Here is a 19,933-nt window from a genome sequence, read left to right on the forward strand (position 1 = left end):
CGGATGACCCTTGACCCTGACTGGCTGTAAATCTGTCCCCTCATTCTATAGACTGGGCTGTTTTTGTTTTTTTTTGTTTGTTGTGTTTTTGTGTGAGAGGAAAAAATAAGCTTTGGTGAAAAGCGTGAGTCGTTCCCTGAGCGACAATCCTGACAAGACTCATCTTGTTCTCAAACAGTGAAGAGTAATTGCGTGGGCACACACAGCTCATGTAAACCATCTGTGGATATGTAGATTGTGTGATAAGTGTGGAATGTGTACATCATAAAATGACCCTGTTAATGTAAGTAAAACTTTAAGGACGGCTAGTTTTTCTGTCAGTAACCTCTTAAAGAAGGCCACCATCTGCAGTAAAGACCTTTAAAACGACGGCTTCTCTGGATGGCAGACAGGAAAGCTTGATCTTGTTTGTCTTCCTGCTTCACAGGAACAAGTCAGCTTGATTATTTACCTGCTAAACACAGAGGACTTTGTAAAGGATTCCTCAGAGATTTCCTTCCCCTATCATTTTACCGTCTAACACTAGAGAGCATTATGGGAGGAATGGGTAAAGTGAGAAATAGATTAGAGAGAAATTTTTAAGACATCCACCTGAGAGTGTTAAGTAGCTGGCAAGACATGGGCTGTTTATTTGGCTTGGATTTTGTTTCAATTTGATTTGATTAGAACATCGTGTTGAGCTCAGACAAATTAGTTGTAGTGCCACAGAGGCAGGCGTCTTCTTAGAGAGCAGCCTTTATGAGATCAACCCATAAAATGTGAGCTGTCAAAAACTTGGACGAGGATGCTGAAGACATTGTGGAACTCAGTAGTCATGATGGATGTTTCTATCATTTTCTAAATTATTCTTTTTGGCCCTGTTATGGTAGAAATGTGTCCTTCTCCACATCACAGCTCAGTGAGAGTAGATTTTCCCACCATGTGTGCCATGATGTGGTAAATAACCGTAGTGGGGTCATGAAAATTATTTGTGCCAAGGGAAATGTTGACAGAACCCAGTGCCTCGGTTGTCATACTGACATCATAGGACATGTCATGTTTGGGCACAGTGATCACTGTAAACCCATGAGCTCTGTGTTACAACAAACTGGTGTGGCATTTTAACCCTTGAAAATGCTGATTTAGTGTTTATGTTGTATTATGAATCAAGCTTCAATATTTAAACTTTTTCCACATGCTCACTCAGGCAAAGGGGTCTCCAGTGTGTTTGCATATGTTCAGTAGTCAAAAAGGGAACACTCATAACCATCATCATCATAACCAATAAATAAAAAATAAAGACAAATAAAACAAAAAGAAACTACCACTACAATGTGTCAACTCTACACAGCTGTTTGAGATGGGGTATATTAAAGCCACTATGTGTCAGCACATAGACTGCACCAATTTTCACTGGGATTGTCTCATTTTTCAACAAACAAAAACTTATGCCATCAAAATAATTTGAAGATGCGATAATCATGAAAGATGTTCACATCGTGGCATTAAAGGGCCACTCCAGCAATTTAGTTTCACTTCCATAATGTTGGTGGACAAGAGAAAAACAGATGGGGCAAAATTGAAGCAGCAGAGACCGAGAGATCCTGACTTTTAGGGCCACGCTCAGCCCGACTGGCTCAAACTTTGCAAGGCGCTGCGTCGGCCAATCAAATACGCACAAGCGCTGGTAGCTTTGTCACTTTATAACGAGAATGCTGTATTTGCAACTCAGTGGTGTCGTTTGTTAGACCCTCACTGCCTAGTAAATTCTCACGTCTTTCAAATTTGTAGTCTCCAGACTGACATCATCAGGGTTATTTTTTCACAGAGCCACAGCTCTAAGGTTGTAAAATAAAATCTTTAATGTGCCCCTTTAATGTACTTGTCAGAGAAGGAGCCAGTGGCAACTTCACTGCCCTTATACTGACAAATCAAAAAGCCCAAGTTCTCGCTGGTCCAGGCCACTGCGTAATCATTATGTCAACACCTATATTCTGTTATTATCAGGTTATATACAGTGTATAACACAGTGTGTGGTTTTCCACAGAGACTTAGAGTAAGGAGTGGCTGGTCTAACTTTTGGACTTCAGATGACAAATAAAGTAGATCTGCCTCACTAAATCAAATGCTTGTGTTACAGTTGTGTACTACGTGAAGATTTTAACACCAGTAAATCATTGCCATCTAAATGTTGAAATATTTGTATAATTACACAACGTTACACAAAACGTTAAAATATTCTACGTGCATTTCCAGTTATGTGTTTTACATTTAATTGATGTAATAGGGATTGCTCTGAGGCACAGAAAAAGAACTAGGACACTGTTCTTTGTGTAATTATGGTTTTCTCAGTGAGACAACAATTGATATTAAAAGACAATATACAATACAATCACTATTGTTTCCCTTTCAGTAAAGGAAAAGAGAAAGAGAAAAAAATGTGAAGCAACTTGTTCTTGGAAAATGCCGTCTTAATTTTTTAAACACGCACTAGTTATACCTCTGGCACTGGACAGAGGATACTAATTGTCTTGATCATTGTCTCATTTATTACGGTAATTATACACAGCCATATTTTGGTGCTTTAAAGAGCTACACATTGTAGCTTTAAGTGATCTCACGACAGAACAACTGCCCTCAGATGGACATCTGGTAGAACTCTGGAATCACTGGAGTTATTTACGAATGGATGGTTTTGTTTGTCTTGACTGTGGTCATGGTTACAATCTCGTCAAGTAAAATCACCTTGTACTGAATTATTGTCGTATCTGTCCCTGTGATGAACAGTGCCTCGCTATCGCAGCTTTAACTCTTTTTGGGCGCTGTGCAGATGCTTAATTTGGATTGAGGATTGTGTTTTGAGACGCTCGAAAGGAGTTCGGATCTGCTGCATGTGCGGTAAGGCGGGTCTGTCTGATGGGCAAGTTCAAGAGAATTGTTTGAGGAAGTGGAGAAATCTACCGAGACCCTGGCTATAATGGAAAGGTCAAGTGTAAAAGTTGTTGGGCGTTCCTACGGCTCATCAAAGGCAATCTCTTATCATCTCCAACACACTGATATCACATTACCTCCGTGGCCCCTGTCGGCATGTGACACAGGGCAGGACAGTGGAGGGCCACTGTCTGGCTGAACTGGAGGAAGCCAGGAATTAATTTCTGATAGACAGCACTAATGTCTTTCAGACCGGAGCCCCGAAGCTACAAAGCGTTCTCTGTAACACGAACACTGTGCGGCAGGCAAAACGACAAAGCCGACCATCTGCTAACCAGACACATGGCCGTACGCACACATATACAACACACAAGGGGTGCCAAACGGATCGATTAGCAGACAAGGAGTGTGAGGGCCACAGCAGGGGCCGGGGGGAGACACCCAGGGTCAAAGAGATGGTGTACTGTTTCAGCACATGCTAAATCAGTTACCATCTCCACACACATAAAGCCCTGGCTCAGTGCTGCAGCCACCCCTCATAATCCCCAAACAATCTGGCTCAATCTGGAGAATAAGTGGAGGGTTTCTAGTTACAGTAACACTCAGCAGAACAGACACTAAGCCTCTCGCACGAACAACAGAGACCGATGTTGCAAGAATGTTACTACTTAGGCTTCCAAGTAGCATTTGTTTGTTTCCTGTTTCGCTAAGGGATTGAGTTGCTTGTTTCGCTCAGAGTAGGTTGAACCAGTGGAAAAGCCAGGACTGTTGAACAAAAATAGTTTTGAGTAGAGGATGTGATCTATTAGTGACCATATTTATGAATGACCTCTTTTAGAATATCAAATACCATAATTTTCTCTGTTTGCATTTTCCAGATGAGGCACACATGTCCAGAACCGGAGAGTGTATAGGTTAAGTAGGTGAATTGGTGTGCACTTATTGAGCCTCTGTGTTCGCTGGGTGTGGTTGCCTGTGCTGTGTATTAACTGACAATAGCCAGCTCCTGGGAGGGATGTTATCCAAGCCACAGAAGTACGCTGGCACACTGTGCTCCGGTGCTATTAGCACACTAATGCCTTCCCCAGGACTCCCCAAGGCTAGCGCTGGGCCTTAACCCGATACCACACATGCTACATAAGACATAGGATTTGCTCTCCTCTTTCTCAAAACACATCTGGGATTCAGATTTCCCTGTTTGTCAACAAAGGCCTCCTAGGGGCTGAAATTGCACAGAAGAGGATTTTGGGACAGACTGGTGAGCTGCCCTCTGCACATGTATGTGTAATCAGTCCACATATGTCACATTAACCCTTTCCACACCAACGTGAGGTTACACATTTTATTGCTTTGTGTCACAGCGCTCCTCCTTGTGCACCTCTGAAGCCCTCTTGTGGGGGATTTATGGTGGGTTTAGAGCCCGACTTGTACATCTGCTACACGACAGCTGTCTTAGCTTCTCTGTTGAAAGACATGGGATTTGTGGGATATGAATGATTTAAATGTAACCATTGTAGTACTTTGACAGTCAAAAGTTGGAATAACACAAATTTGTAATGTCAAAGTAGTAGTCAGACCCCACAAATGGATACATGAGGTAATCTGGTCTGGGGGGGGAAAGCAGCAAAATTCAATGAAAGAATTTTAACGAAATAATATTTAAAAATGGCCATTAAATATTTACTGTGTACCGTCATCATGCCTTCCTTACTTACTGTAAGGAACAGAAGAGAAACATTCCTTCAACACAGCTGTGTTTATAGCAGTGGGATAATATTCCTCTTCTCATATATTCCCTAGGTGGATTTTCTGATTTAATAAGCATCTTTGCATTTTGAATCCCAGGGAAACACAGCTAATTAACCTTATTACTTAAAGGGGCAAAACATCTCCCCCATCAATAAAATTACTTGCTTGCCTGTTCAACAATTAGCCACTAAAGAGAGATTACGTTACTATGGAGCAGATGAGAAATGAGATTGCTGTGCTGAAGGAATGAACACAAATGTGTGGCGGTAGGTAGCTATTTTTAGCAGTGTTTCATTAAATTGTACTGTGTACACTTGCAGGCATATATATAGAAATTCAAAAGAGAGTAATTTGTTATATCATGTGGAAGGGGACTTAAGAAAATATAGACTTTTTTAAGTTAGGTTCTATTTTTAGTTTTCTGGACACAGGAGATTTAGTTTGCACTAGCTTCCTGATCAAGCGTACATCTATGAAATAAATTATGCAATTATTGAACTTACAGAATTTTTTCTTGTCGGTTTTATACTGTATTTTCCTGTCTGAGACTTTAATTTCAGTGCGGTTCTATAGGTTACCTCATATCCCTTCGATAGATTAGTAATCAGCTCTGGTGCTCCTATCTGGCCTGTGGATCAGCATGCGGTAAACAGATCCATGTGTCAGTGGACTGTTTGACTGACAGCCTGTCACTTTCTCTTTGTCATCACCGGTGTGTGCTCAGATAGGATCTGCAGGAGTTTGGCTGGACTGCTTTTGATCCAACTGGGATAAGCCACATTGCCTCTGATGTGCTCCTAAACTGTTGGGCAGTTGTAGCTCAGATAGCGAGCCATAAAGTGTAGCCAATATAAGCTTTTGCTCTGCTGTGGCAAGTCAGTGTGCGTCCGAAATGAATGGCTCTGAGTGAAATATATCTGGTCTACCAGTAGCCAGGTTAGGACGGTGAGGAAGAACACTTACAGGAAGGGACAGGGCAGAGGCAGCAATGCACACACCTAAACCATCTGTGAGGCAGGACATCACACTTCACTCACCATGGCCAAGACACATAAATGTCCATTTTTTTATGTCTTCTACCTGACAGTGAATGACTGTATTTAAACTGGTCATGTTGGAGATTATATTTATATTATATGCAATATATCATATCAGTGAATGTGTGTGTGGCATACATGAGCAAACGTGCAATATACGTATGACTGAAAGACTTCCTGTCTTCCTGAGTATGTCCTCCTGTTTGGCAGAGTTCTAGTTTAAACCTGTACGGTACAACATCAGTTTCACATGTGAATCACGTTGTCTCATGCACACTAATGGTTTTCGTTCCCTAGGTGAGCGTCCATACCAGTGCCCCTACTGTGACAAAGCATTCAGCAAGAACGATGGCCTGAAGATGCACATCCGCACACACACTCGTGTAAGTTTCCCCCCTTTCTGTGCTCCTTTATCTTTCAAACTTAGTTATTATTATCTGTGTATAAACTATTTTGTATTCTCCATTGCTACTAACTGCTACTCTGTACACACACTAAAAACCTTCTCATTTTACAGTCTATTGTATCATAAATACAATCATAATTTTATTAGTTAAACTTGATCGGATGCATGTCGATGGCTTGGATGTATTTTCTTTGGTGCATCACATCAATCGCTCCCAGTAAACTACTGGTAAACTGTCTGACCAATCACGACCATTTACTTCCAGCACGTTAGCCAATCTCTGCTACCCAAAACACAGTTCTGGCTGCAGTGAAGTAAGCTACACAGTAACTTTCAAGTGTGACTGTTTTTTTCTCTGTATAGAAAGGTCCTTTTCATTTTGTTACATGCCACGGTGGCATTATTATATATTTACTGAAGTAATGAAAGCAATGGCATTGTTAATCAGACAAAGCCTCACCAAATGCACCATAGGTATTTTTCACAAAGAAGGTAAAGCACAGCTGTAAATAATAAAATAAAAGATGGCTGAATTCCATTTAGCTGCTTCAGTTCCAGGGTCCTGGTATTGTACATGCTGGCTCACTGTCACACTGTCCTATTTTACTGGGACACTTGAATAGAACAGAGCCATTGTTAGTGTTATTACTAACACCTGAGCTTTTCAAAACATTGCCTGTGAAAAAGGCCTATTAACACCTCATTACACTGTTTTCAGTGTTTTACCATTTTCCACAATACAAAATAAGTGCAGTGAAAAGGTGCAGAGACAGAGAAAGCGAGAAAGGGATGCTAACCAAGTGTCAGGTGTCCCACTGACTTAATCATTCAATCTGGAGCGCTACGCTTCAGATTCTCTGTTTAGCCTTTGTCTGAATTGCTGAGTATGCATGAAGAAATTCTCACATACCTCGCCTTGTGAGTAGTGAGAAGTCCTGTCTCCTCTGTGTCTAACATACATGACACTCCCTACCCATTTAAAATGAGGTAACTCCCACATTTGCGGGTTCTCTCATAAATCATCTAGTAATGCCTACTGACACAAAAGCCAGAGACAGTGTAGATACAGGCTGAAGAGAACATTAACTGTGTGGCACTTCAGAATATTCAGATGCAGACATAGGAAACATTGTTTTGATGGCCTGAACATGTAAATGTAAAATGAGTCAGGGCTCGGGGTGGAGAAAGGAAAAGGTAGGTTTCTCACTGGACATCATGAGGTCATTTCCTGGGTTGGGACGGCGCTCATTTCCCTGCGTCACGTCTCGACCCATTGAAGTTCTCCACCAAAGCGACACTTTGCATGAGCTCTTTGTGAGCATCTGGACGTGTGTGTTAGTGCCACTTTTGATAAATGAGACTTAATATGTGTTTCATCATAGATTTCCATCATCGATTTATACAGCTGTGACTGTGACAGTTGGGGCCTGTCAGCACTGTTCATTTCAAAGATTTGTCCACTTTTAATGCTGTCCAGAGCACAGCGCTCTGCTGTTACAGTGTGTTGATAATGGTGGTATCCTGCCCAGGTTGACGTCTCTCAGTAGAAACAGGCAGGTATAATTTTCTAGTGAGTGGCTGATTAAACTGACTGATGTTTCGTTCCTAATGTTCCCAGATCTGCCTTTACTCACAGCTCTCTGAACTATGGGCTGAACAGTTACAAATAGCAGAGCCAGATGAAGTCACTGTTGAGCAAAACAAATGTCATTTGGCCGCTGCAGCTCACTGTTAATGTACAGACGATTTGAGATGGATGCATTTGCAATTTGTGTGCTTATACCACAAGCCACATCATCGGCAAACTAAAATGGAACACATTTGATGCCGATATGAACTGCTGACATTTTGGATATTAAGAGTTTCTTTATAATATTGTTTTGATCTCTGACGCAAATGGATGTGGCTGCGTGTTGTATGATTACAAACTCACTTTCTATGTAAAAGGTTCCATCTTTCGTTCTTGGACATGAGGGAAGGCTGTTTAATTTTTTTCACTTGGGCACTTTAAAACTCAGAGAGGCTTTCAAGGTTAAACTTTCCTTTCCATGACTAAATAAAGGTGCAGCGTTCGTGGCAGTGCTGTCACGCAAAAAAAATCATCAAATTAGAAGAACTAACATGTACTGTAATTTTTGTATTCAGAGCTGATGCTGCACTCGTAGACACGGCAGGTAAAAGAAAAGGCTTCACTGAATGTAATTACATGCTTCTGTATCTCTTCACCAAACCACTTCACCTGTGCGTGGCTCACAAACCAAAACCTGCTCAACAACATGTTTCTCCTAATCCAGTTTCTAAAAGTTTGTATTTAATATGATGTAATGGCAGTCCTTGGTCTTTGTGCCGCTTCTCCTTTAACAAACTTGTTAAACACTAGAATCCATTTTCGTCCATGTTATGTCTCAAAATGGTCTCTTGACAAAAAATACAGAAAATGTAAATCTAAAAACTAAATGGAGTAAATGTTAGCTGACAGTGAATGTCATCGTCAACACTTACTTTCAGTAGTAGTAGAAGTAGTGAAGGCCTACCGCTGCCTTCACATTAAAATGCACTTTTATAGTGAAAGGAAGTGGCTTGGTATCAACAGTGTTTTTCATGTAGCCACATTAGCTCACCACAGCAAATGAACAGAGCAGAAAAGAAAACTCTGTTTAATCAGTCACATCTGGTCAGTATCGATGCCAGTACGATCCAGTGGATCGACTCTGTGCGTGCTTAATTTGCTGAAATAATTCAAATGCCACCCACGTCCTTCTGTGGCCTCTCTCGGCTGACAAGTGTACAGGTGACTCAGATTTGCGTTTGTTGCGGTTGTATTTTTAGAATGCAGCAACCAGCCTCACCTTTATCCACGATTTTTCCGTCTGTGGTGTCAAATCCATAATGCTTCCACACATTACTCCTCACATGGTTTGGTATTGTGATTATTCATTCAACACAGCTTTCTAGTTTTATACTGAGGGAAGCAGAGCATAAGACATATGAGAGCCCCAGTGGATTTTAGGAACGACCCCATTGAAGTACAAGACTCTGTAAATTTTGAATTTGGGCTGAAGTTTACAGAATCAGAAATACTTCATTGATCCCCGAGGGGAAACTCTTTAAAGATCAAATATTACATTTTTTCCCACATTGGAACAATAGCTCAAATTTTCTAACACAAAGTCCCAGCCATTGTTAATTGTGAGTTGGCTCTTTGCATAATTCACACCATATATTAAAGACTATTTTGACTGTGAGTTGTTTGTTGATTTCTGACTGCACCCTGAAGTCTAATAGAGCCCAATGACTTCCTGTTGGCATGCTGCCTTACAAATACCAACATATTTAACATCACACATGAGACGTGAGGCTCTTTTGGAGTAAATAAACCAAACTCCATCTTTGCATTTATAGATGTGCTCTTTGCTTAGAGTGGTCAGATTCAGAGGAAAGGTCAGGTCAAAGGTCAAAGGGTGAACAGCTGCTGAAGAGTGAAGGTCACCAGGTACAGATGTTCGATGTTACCGGGGTCATAAGGATGTATTCTGGGTACACCACATCACATAAGTCCATCCATGTGTTTCCTGACCTTTGGACTTTGACCCCTCATAGTTTTTTATTCTTTGTCATATAGGAACCATTCATCCCTTATGGAAAAAGTGATCCTTGTTAAAGCGGAAGATTTAAGTGGAAATTTGCATTAGTCTGTTTCCTCGAGGCAGGTTTCTCACACACACTCGCTGCTTTATTTCCATTGTTCCCCTTTATTCAGTCACACGCACACAAACAGTTGCATACTTAAAGCCGCTCATACACATGCGTCCACATCCACTGAACCTGATCTTTACCTCCTTTTGTATTCTGTGTCAGTGGGCACTCCTTGCCCCGCCCACATGATAGCGCCTTTCCCAGGACCCTTACTTCCTGCATTCACCCTGTTCCCATGACAACTAAGCTTTAAATGGGTAGAGCCGTTGCTATCAGCCAGACTTGTCAAAAACAGCTTCCCAAACAGTGACACTGGGAACCAGCTCCCGCTATCTCCACGCTTCTCACTTCTCCTCAAGTCTTTTAGGTGTCACCGCTGTTTCCCCTCAGACTGTAGGACACACCTACTCCTCAGGGCCGTCCGCCCTGCTGAACACACACACACACACACACACACACACACACACACACACACACACTTAGAGCTTTTTTTGTAAAAACACACTCACAGTGAGATAGCTGCTTTGACTGACACTGAGACAGGCTTCCAAAAGGCACAGAGGAAATGTTCTTTGGTAAACTGATGAGGTGTGGAGACAGAGGAGTGATATTCTACAGCCCCAGAGTGCCAGTGCACTGATACATGTTCAAAGGGATTTTCTGTGCCATGTTTTCCTTACTCTTTTGAGGAATCCATGTGTTTTTGATGGCCCCTACGCCGGTCATTTCCTCCCTACTGCAGGAGCTGTCCAATCTTTCATTTCATATCTTCATAAACTCACAGGGAGAACACCGGGGTGTGAAGTGAGAGTGTATCAGTGTGTGAACGTGAATGTGGGTGTGCGTGTCACTGGGATATTTCCACATCTTGTGTTTTCCAGTGTGCTGTGCCTGTCTGTTTTTCTCTGCGTGTGTGTGTGTGCACATGTGTGTGTCATTACACTTGTGTACGCCATGATGGACAGAAATCTTCTTCCAGGTTTTTACCATATGTGACCAAACTTGGGATGTATTGTTTTATGTATTGTTCTGCTGCACACTGACAGATCAAGTGCCCTCTTTAAATGCGGTGTGTGTATTTTTGTGTCGCTGCAGGAGAAGCCGTATAAATGCAGCGAGTGTAACAAAGCCTTCAGCCAGAAAAGAGGACTGGACGAGCACATGAGGACCCACACAGGAGAGAAACCTTTCCAATGTGATGTGAGTGTCCAACCACATCCACTGTATCTCTAAACCAACCACTGTCTCCCCTTGATTCTCGCATGTGTTTATCTGCATGTATATGTGATGGAACACGGCCAGATGTGGGGAAGAGGTGGGGGGGGTGTGCTCAGTAAGAGGCAGATAGTTATCATGCTCCTCTGGAGGGGCCAAGTGGGCTGATCTCACATAAACACATTGAGAGGCTCAGAGGGAGAAATTACCCTCTGCTTATAATACTGTAGGAGTAATAATTATTCTCAGAGACTGGGGAGGGAACATGCGACAGAAGTTGTTGTCCATGTTAGGAACAAACTTTTTGGAGTGTTTTAACGCCATTTCTGAAATGTGGAAACATAGTACTGATTTTTTACACATTCTGATTTTTGTTTAGAAAGCCACAGTTGTATCTTGGGAATCTCTCAAATTCAAGATCCTATGAAATTCTAACTCTCAAAACGTTTTAATGGGATGGATATATTAATAAATTAATATAAGCCCAAGGATTCTTGGATTCAAACAGAATTAAATTATCTTTTTTTTTTGTATTTTTCTAGACCAGAGGTTTTCAAACTTTCCCCCCTTTCAACTCCTCCCTTGGGGAGGCCAGGAGAGGCACAGAGGGAGAGATGTAAGCTAAAGCTGCTGTGTGAGGTGAAAGGGACAGGTGCATGCTGGTGTTCTGAAAACAACAGGAAGTTAGTTATTGTAGTTTGGCCCTCTCACCAACATGGTCAGGCAATTAAAGTACTTAAGCTTCTTCTTCATGCAATCAAAGCTCAGTCAAATCTGAACACACACAGACATGAGACACATATTTTTTACATTCAGTGTGACTTACACCTTTTGAGGATATCACCATCGCAGATCTCCATCGCGAATCAACCTCCATGCTATTGCGCATATTTTTAATGGTCCCAGTTTGCCAAAAAATAAACAAATATTGACAAAAAAATGAGACTCAAGTTGTAACCCACAGCGTCCAAATCCAAAGCACATCCAAAGCATTATGGGAACTGTAGTTCCAAAACTTATAAAACAACAAAATCCGTGAATTAACTTTTTTCATGTTCCACAATGCAACAATATTGCATAATGTCAATATTTTTGTTGACATTACTAAGGTTCAGCTATTTGCTGTGTTTGCTGTGACAGAAACTTGGGGGAGGCCCAGTTGTCTTGATTTTGTCTGAGGGGGGTCCACAGTGTCAGACTTTGAAAACCTTTGTACTAGACAGCTCAGTCATGGACTATAGTCTGAGAATCTAGAATCTCTTAATTCTTTAATGAACATCAAAAAACAATCTTGTGTCTAATCCATCACACAACTCTGGATTCTCAGATTCTCGTTTGAGCTTTAACACCCTAATAAGCCTCAATCGAGGCATCGCCTCGTGTTCTAAATCCCCGGAGAATGGTCTATAGTTGTTGTTTAAGACCACAGAATCAGTATCCCATTCACTGTCAGTGAAGCATCACCAGAAAGTGTCTCCCAGCGACATCCAACATTCATCTGGATTCTTTTTCTCAGCTGTGGAAGAGCGATTTTCATGTAAATAATTCTACACTAAACTATTAAAGATAATAGAAATAACATGTGGATTTTATTTTGGGTCAGACAAAGGGATCGCACAGTTCCTGGAACATTTTCCAGACAAGCTAGAGGGGCTCTATGAGCAGCGTCTGTCATAACAGCATTAAAAATGTTGTAGAAGCATCCAGTAACATCTGGGTTAAGATGAGACGAGGAGGCCCCTCTCTCATCAGCTCCTGTCACTGTTACACTTTATAAAATATTTTACTGACACTGGATCAGATTTGTAGATTGTACAGTTATGAACATAGAACCGCTCAGGACCATACAATATTCTTGACTATGCTTGTGTTCAAACCCAAAATGATTTAATTCACCTCTTGCAGGCCTTCTATTTTTGTTGCCATTTACCCACAGATGTAAACTGCCTGTGAGATTTTCTGAATGTAATTCATTGCCCTGAAGTTCTTCACAGATGGAGTGAGGAGGACACATGCTGTGATTCTTGAAGCAATATGTTAAACTGCAGCTGAACACCAGCCAGTGGCGGATTATCATGATTGATAGAGGACGATGGAGTCATTTGTACAGTGTAAAATGGCTCATTTATGATGGATGTTAAGTTGCATGCATTCCCTCTCGCTACTGGTGGGGGGAAAAAAGCGATTTCTGTCACCAAGGTCCGCCGCGTGTGATTTAGAAATCATTCTCTGTGTCTCCGGCTGTGCCTGTGTATAGGCTAAACTCTACAGTGAGCCGAAGAATTTGGCAAACAAAAAACTTCAATAAAGTGTTTCTTTGCTGTAATTATTACTATTAAAATCCTGTATTTTTGTTTTCGTGTTTTCTAGGTGTGTGACCTGTCATTCAGCTTGAAGAAGATGCTCAGCAGGCATAAGCTCACACACAACCCTAACCGGCCCATGGCAGAGTGCCAGCTGTGCCATAAGAAGTTCACCAGGAATGACTACCTCAAAGTACATATGGAGAATGTCCACGGGGAAACAGAGAGCTAGAACCAATTATGGAACCACTGGCTGAAAATGATATCTGATTCCTCAGATAAAGTTCAGCCCTATGTAACCAGCATGGCCTATATATACTGTATGCACAGATGGATAGATAGCAGGAATGTTGTTATTAAAGATACATACATGTAGGATATGGAAAACATTTGGGCAAGTATTTCAAAACTGAAACATAGGCTGTACATTGGTCATTTCTTTGTCTTACTGTTTAGAAATATTTGAACAAACAAAATCCCAAATATGTTTGAGCTGCCTCCAGAGCCGCTGAGTCTGCACACAGAAATGTCAGACATTTCATTTCTAGTCTTTCTGACTTCTAACCAGTGTTACTGTTCATACTGTTACAGCCTGACCTCTTCCACTGTAGCATTTACTGACCAACTGTCTGAATACCTTACTGTACATCTGTGGCCAGTTGCCATGTGTCAAAGAACACCTGCGACCAAAGACCTTTTAGCGCACTGTTTTTTGTTTTACCTGTACGCTTTCGACATGTTTACACCTTTCTGTTACATTTTGCACCTGTTCTCTGGTGTCCAAACATGTTTAATATTTAGACTCTGTTAAGCCCCGAGAGCATACTTGAAAACCATGTTGCTCCATTTAATATTTCAAAAAAGAAGTATTAGAAAAGGATGGTCGAACAGGACATGGGGAGTTGGAGCCAGAGAGTATAAACATACTGCCCTCAGTCTTTCATGTTCCTTTTTCAGATCTACTAGGGCCCTCATTTTTAAAAAGTTATGAATGGCCCCAAGAAAAGTTGCATGGTTTTTGTTGTACTATGGGATAGCTGATGGGAAGTCAACAATGTCATACAAGACAGGAGTAATTTCAGTTTTTAGGTATAATCTGGTAGACAACTTTAAAACTGTTGGACCTACATTATTAACTTATGATGAACGAGTTGACCTGTTCCTTCCTTACCCATGGCCTTTTGGTGCTCAAAGTGTTACTGTTTCTGTGTCCCAAATTGTATTAGGGACAAAAAGAAAATCCAAGGTACTGTGTGTGCTGACTTTTTGTAATGAATTGTTGAGTATGTTTCCATATGAATGGCCCAGGGTTATTGTGCCTTACAGTGTGTGTTTACGTTGTTCTTTATTAATCATTGTTCAATACAGTATTTCGTGTATTTCCATAGAAGTGCAATTCTGTCCTGTTTTATATCTAGACCCATTTGCTTCCTCATTTACTGCCCCTTTGATTAATGCACATTTCCCTGCTGTTTATTCTGCATCTGTAGACTGTGAATTGTCACTTCACACTTTTGTATTTTGAAATGTATAAAACCTCATCACCTACCAAACATCCATTTCCTCCGCTCGTTCTAATTATGTGTTTGTGAACTGTTGACATTGGGGGAGTACAAGGAAACGCTTTGAGACTTGATTAGAAGTGTTCAGTTCTCGTTGTTAATCTAACCCCTATTCTTGGGTTGGCAGTCTGCTGGGAGCGAGGGCTAATTAAGGTTTTTTTCTTTTTTTCTGAGGCCACAGTCACTGCTCGCCTGATCTGTAAAGCCACACTCTAAAAAGCGCCTCTGATGGTTTCTCTCTGTGGATGTGGGGACTCTTTCTCACGTCCGTCCCCTGCAGAGGCTCTCTGGTATCTCAGGATTTAACTCTGTGAGAATCTCATGAGTGGTGGAGTGAAGTGGGAGAGCTCCGAGTCGTTCTTGTCATCGCCCTGTGAAGTTTGTCAAATGGGCTGCTGTTCAATCTCAATAAATCTTGCCATGTGTGGTTTTGGCTTCCTAAAAACACATAACTATGTGTACGTCTATCTTCACGTCTTTGAGTGTGTGCTGTTTGTTTAACATTTAACTAATTACCGGTATGTACGTTAGATTACATTTCGGCTCCATTGCTCGCAGCATAGAAATGAAAAACTGCGTGATGTTTCCGCACTCCTATCAGCCTCCGTCAGGCCTTCTGGGGAGCGTGGTTAGCTTTGACTCTCAGATCACATGTGGCCGGGTTAGCCTGCTCTCCCTCTGGAGCTCGGTTCACCTCGTGGCCATGCAGGGCGTGGCTCGAGTCACCCGGCCCCGCCGAAGCCCACGCCGCCCGCTGAGCTTGTGCTGTCCGCCGCCCGCCTGTTAGTGGTGAAGCCTCCAGGCCATACTGACGCACTCGCAATACAGTGGCATTTATGTTGCATCTTGTAAACAGTAGTAGTAGGGATTTCCAACAGTGGAATAATATTGTCTGCCACATGTCCTGATCTGGCTGACAGGTCAGACTGGGTGTTGAGATATCCCTGCTTTTGACTATCGCTCTGCTGTCTTTCGTTTGTAACGATGTGTCTTGCCTGTCCTCGTCCACATCTCTGGTTTTCCATTTTCGTCTCACGACGTTTGATTTTCTCATGGGACTTTCCCGGTGACCCAGTGATCTTGTTCTCCACTTAAGTCAAACTATCCCCCCCCCACACCCGTGCGCATCCGTGCCTGCATGTGTCTTTCCCTTCCTGCTGGGTGTATCATGCTTCGGCTCCCAGTCAATGTGTTTCTAATTACATGTTTTTACTGGAAGCCCCAGTTTTCCGTGTTGCCTCCCCATTTGTGAGTGTGGCCAGACTGGGCCCCGACCAGCGTCCACAGAGCCGAACACTAGCCCCGCCCACTGCGCAGGAGTATCATTACCACGCCGGTTCGGGTTTATGACAAACCGCTGTCACGTTAGGAATGACACGGACACGCTTGTCTGACCTCTGTGTTTGGCCTGCGTTGCCGCAGCAACAGGTAGCCTTCCCCTCCACTTCCCTTGAGCGGAGTAATGTGGAATGTGTGTGCCCAGCGAAGAGTGCCATGCTGAAGAATTTTAATACGAGAGGGCAGGATGTGTTTGGGTATTCTGGGTCAGCCTTTCGCCAGTGATGGATGTTCCCTTAAAGCCACATTTCCATGGAAACAGACTGTGGCACTTGGGTACCTAAAAAGCTTTGACACAGAAAACCAGCAAAAGGTCAAATGCTTGACACAAGGCCATAGGGCTTGAGCCGAAAAACCTGCCTGTCTGAGGAAAACACACACACACACACCATGCTCACGATCTTTCTGCCTTGCTTGCTGATTTACAAGGTTCTAATAATCTTCAGACTCCACTCCGGGCAAGAGAGCGGCGTATCAGGTCAGGTAGTCAGACACACAAATCCACACGCAGCCCAAAACTTCATTTATACACAATCATTTTAAGAGAGAACAGAACACAAAACGCAAGCATTGTCTTTTCTAAAAAGTTAGGATTTTTTATACAGAATTTCAGAATTTTTAAAGCTGGTATAATCAGTACTTTTCATATCAGACAATGGATCTAATGACTGTGTACTGTGAAAGGGGATGATCTCAGACCCAATCTGTAGTTCCCCTCAGCTTTATGGAGGGTTTTAGCTAAAGTTCATTGTTTTGGTTTCACAGCCCACTAGTTTATTATTTTGGTTCACTCTCAATGCTCTCATAATGTTTCCAGCGGCAGAAGGAAGCCGTTTTCAACTAAAAACCTGCTCAGCACCAAACAGCAGACAGACAAAGTTAGCGACTAGCTGGTGAACATGGTGGAGCATTTGGCAGCTAAAGAGACAGGTATTTCCCTCAGGAGTTGGTGGAGACCAGACTGAACCTAAAAGGAGAGTGAATAATGGACTTACATTCACAGGTGGCCAGACACAAGGTACAAGGAGGTAGATTTAGTTATCATTTTACAGCACAGGGTTGCAGTTCCCTTTATGCTACTCACAAAAACAGACGTTAAATACAGTCCTGGGCCGTGCACATCCCATGCCAGTTTGTAATGTTTCCAGTCAGGATTCTTTCTGTTGCTTTTTTGTAAAAGTTAACAAGAACTTGGCATGGGAACTTTGCCTTCTTAAGTTTCCTTAAGAAATACAGCCGTTTCTGAGCTTTCTTGACCAGGATGGAGATGTGAGATGACCATGACAGGTTCTCTGTGATGCTGATTCCAAGGAACTTAAAACTGTTCACCTGCTCCACCTCAGCTCCACTGATGCAGAAAGGGGTGTGTGTCTTTGCCTGAAAATCAATGATCAGCTCCTTGGTTTTGCTGACATTGAGCAGTACATTGTTGTTCTCTGTGCTTCACTCTGCAAGATTGTTGATTTCCTCCTGATATGAAGTCTCAGACCCAACTCCACATTAATGCTGATGTTGCTACGCGTCTGCTAGATGTGTAAATAGCCAACTGTTTGCTAACGAATTTGCCAAATCAACATCATGAGGTGTTAATATGTCAGTGATGCTTGTTCCCACTGTCCGCAAGTGGCCAAAAAAACAAAACAAAACAGTTAATGCTGCTTTGAATAATTACATCATGCCCCAAACTAAAAATAGTTTCACTTCTAGCAAAAAAAGGGGGAACACATCTTGTCATTTTACATCAAATTTAGTTTCCTATGTGGAAAGACCCTGCAAAATCAAAATAGACGTATATTGATGGGGAAACTGCATGCCCCGATTGTTTATGTTTAAACTGCCTGCAGGAAATGGAACCACATTTGAAGCACTGTAGCACAATGGTGCCTTGGACACAGACTCGTGAGAAAGACGAGAACTCAATATACAGAGGCAAAAAGCTGACCAGGAAATGCTCCAGAAGAATGATGGAGAATTGTCTCCTTTTCCCAGTTTTGTCCTCTTTGGGAGGTTAAACCCTGTACTATGCCAAGTATAGCTGCTAATTCCAATAAACAAGAATGTTGACATTTTCTAACTGTGAAGAAATACAGCAGATGAAAGGCCCCGCAGTTACAGGACATAGAGGCTCATTCTGAAAGGCTGGAGGGTTAAAGACATCAGTCAGCATGCCGGTCCACCTCTGGAGCTTTAGTGTTGGTCAGTTCTGTCAGCACGTTGTTGCTGTGTGCCATCACTCCTCAGCCTCATTAGGAACTACAGTGCTGTCCTCACTTCATACACGCTGGGTCGATGTCTCGTGTCTCTTCGTGGCCATGCACTGTAGCAACAGAACAAATACAAAAGTCAGACAAGCTTGATCATTTGCGATGTGCGATCTTACAAAATACACGGCAACGGCAGCCTGCAGGGGTAAAAGAAATAATGCTGATGTTGTGCTCAAGTTCAGCTGTTGGAGCAGAAATTCAACTTGGCAGAATACATACAACTAAACAACAAATCCAATAAGATTTTGACCTTTGCCAAGGTTCACTGTGACCCACAAATGGGAAAATGTCTATGATGAGCTGCCAGAAACCAAATTCAACCCATTCTTTTTATTAGTCTGTGAATATTTGAAAAGGCTGCCTCTCTTGCCACCACTCGTCTTTCTGGTTCTTTGCTTCCCACCAAGTGCTGCTCAGGGATTTATTGTTAGGTGATTAGTGATGACAGAGAAGACTCAACCGGTCTAGCCAAAACATTTGCGCAAATGTGATGATAGATATGCCATAATTCCTCTCTATTCTCTTCAGTCAGACTGTTGCTCATCCTCCCCCTCCCTGTCCTGTTATTGTGTCAGCCCCCATAATCTTGGCGTTGTGGGAGACCTGTGTTACACACACGGCCCAACACAAATAACACCAAAACTCCTGCTGGGCTGGAGAACCAGGGGTAATGACTGCACGTTTCACTGCAAGAACACACACAGAGACAAAGCTGAGAGGAGGAGTCACTCTGCATAGACTGAAGCAGAGTGAAATGAAATTATTAAATTCGGCTTTGAATCGGTGCATTGGATGAAATAAAAACGCCAATTTCAATACATGCAAAATATCTTCATTTTTTAATTCATGCTAAATTAACATATTTGGAACAGCAGTGAGCAATCTGTGGAATTAAATTTAACTAGTGACATAACATTGCCCTTATTGTCCCCACTCATGCTACATTTCTGTTTTGAATTTTGTACCATGTTTGAAATGGAGTCCTGTGTGAGTTTGGAGAAACCAAATACCACAGCGAGGGTCTGTTTCCTGTCAGAGAAGCAGGAGAAGCAACACTGAGATACACACGTTTCATGTGCTGATTTAGGTTTCGGTCCAAAGAACACTCAAAAACACACACACACACACCGAGACACACACATGCGCACACAGCTGAACATGCACAAGGATGCTAACTTCATGGAGAAAGGCCTCCAGTGTCTGTGGCCCTTCTGAAAAGTGCGAGGTGGGACCGGGTTTCTGTCTGGGCCCTCTGAATTAGCCACGCTAAACCTTTTAACCCAGACCACACACACATAGGCAGACACACACACATATGTACGTGCACTAAATGCTAATTCCCCTGCCGTGCAGGGACATCATGCGAGGGGAGTGACTGTTGTCAGACCGAACAGCTGCTCGGGCCAAAACACATCTATCTTCCACAGGAAGTTATTGGTCAAACAAATGTAAT

The 19,933-nt window shown here is 42.3% G+C and overlaps 1 protein-coding gene across 1 annotated transcript in view; it reads left to right on the forward strand.

The window, feature by feature from the left end:
• The window catches only part of prdm5 (PR domain containing 5), a 32,063-nt gene extending 17,190 nt beyond the window's left edge, over positions 1–14,873 (forward strand). The window contains exons 14-16 of the mRNA XM_044198659.1: positions 5,994–6,079; positions 10,894–10,998; positions 13,384–14,873. Of these exons, the coding sequence (XP_044054594.1) occupies positions 5,994–6,079; positions 10,894–10,998; positions 13,384–13,548 (356 nt within the window). The 3' untranslated portion in view covers positions 13,549–14,873. The remainder of the gene's footprint in view (positions 1–5,993; positions 6,080–10,893; positions 10,999–13,383) is intronic.
• Positions 14,874–19,933: the final 5,060 nt, after the last annotated feature.

Source organism: Siniperca chuatsi, linkage group LG6 (assembly GCF_020085105.1).
Source record: "Siniperca chuatsi isolate FFG_IHB_CAS linkage group LG6, ASM2008510v1, whole genome shotgun sequence".
Lineage (NCBI taxonomy): Eukaryota > Metazoa > Chordata > Actinopteri > Centrarchiformes > Sinipercidae > Siniperca > Siniperca chuatsi.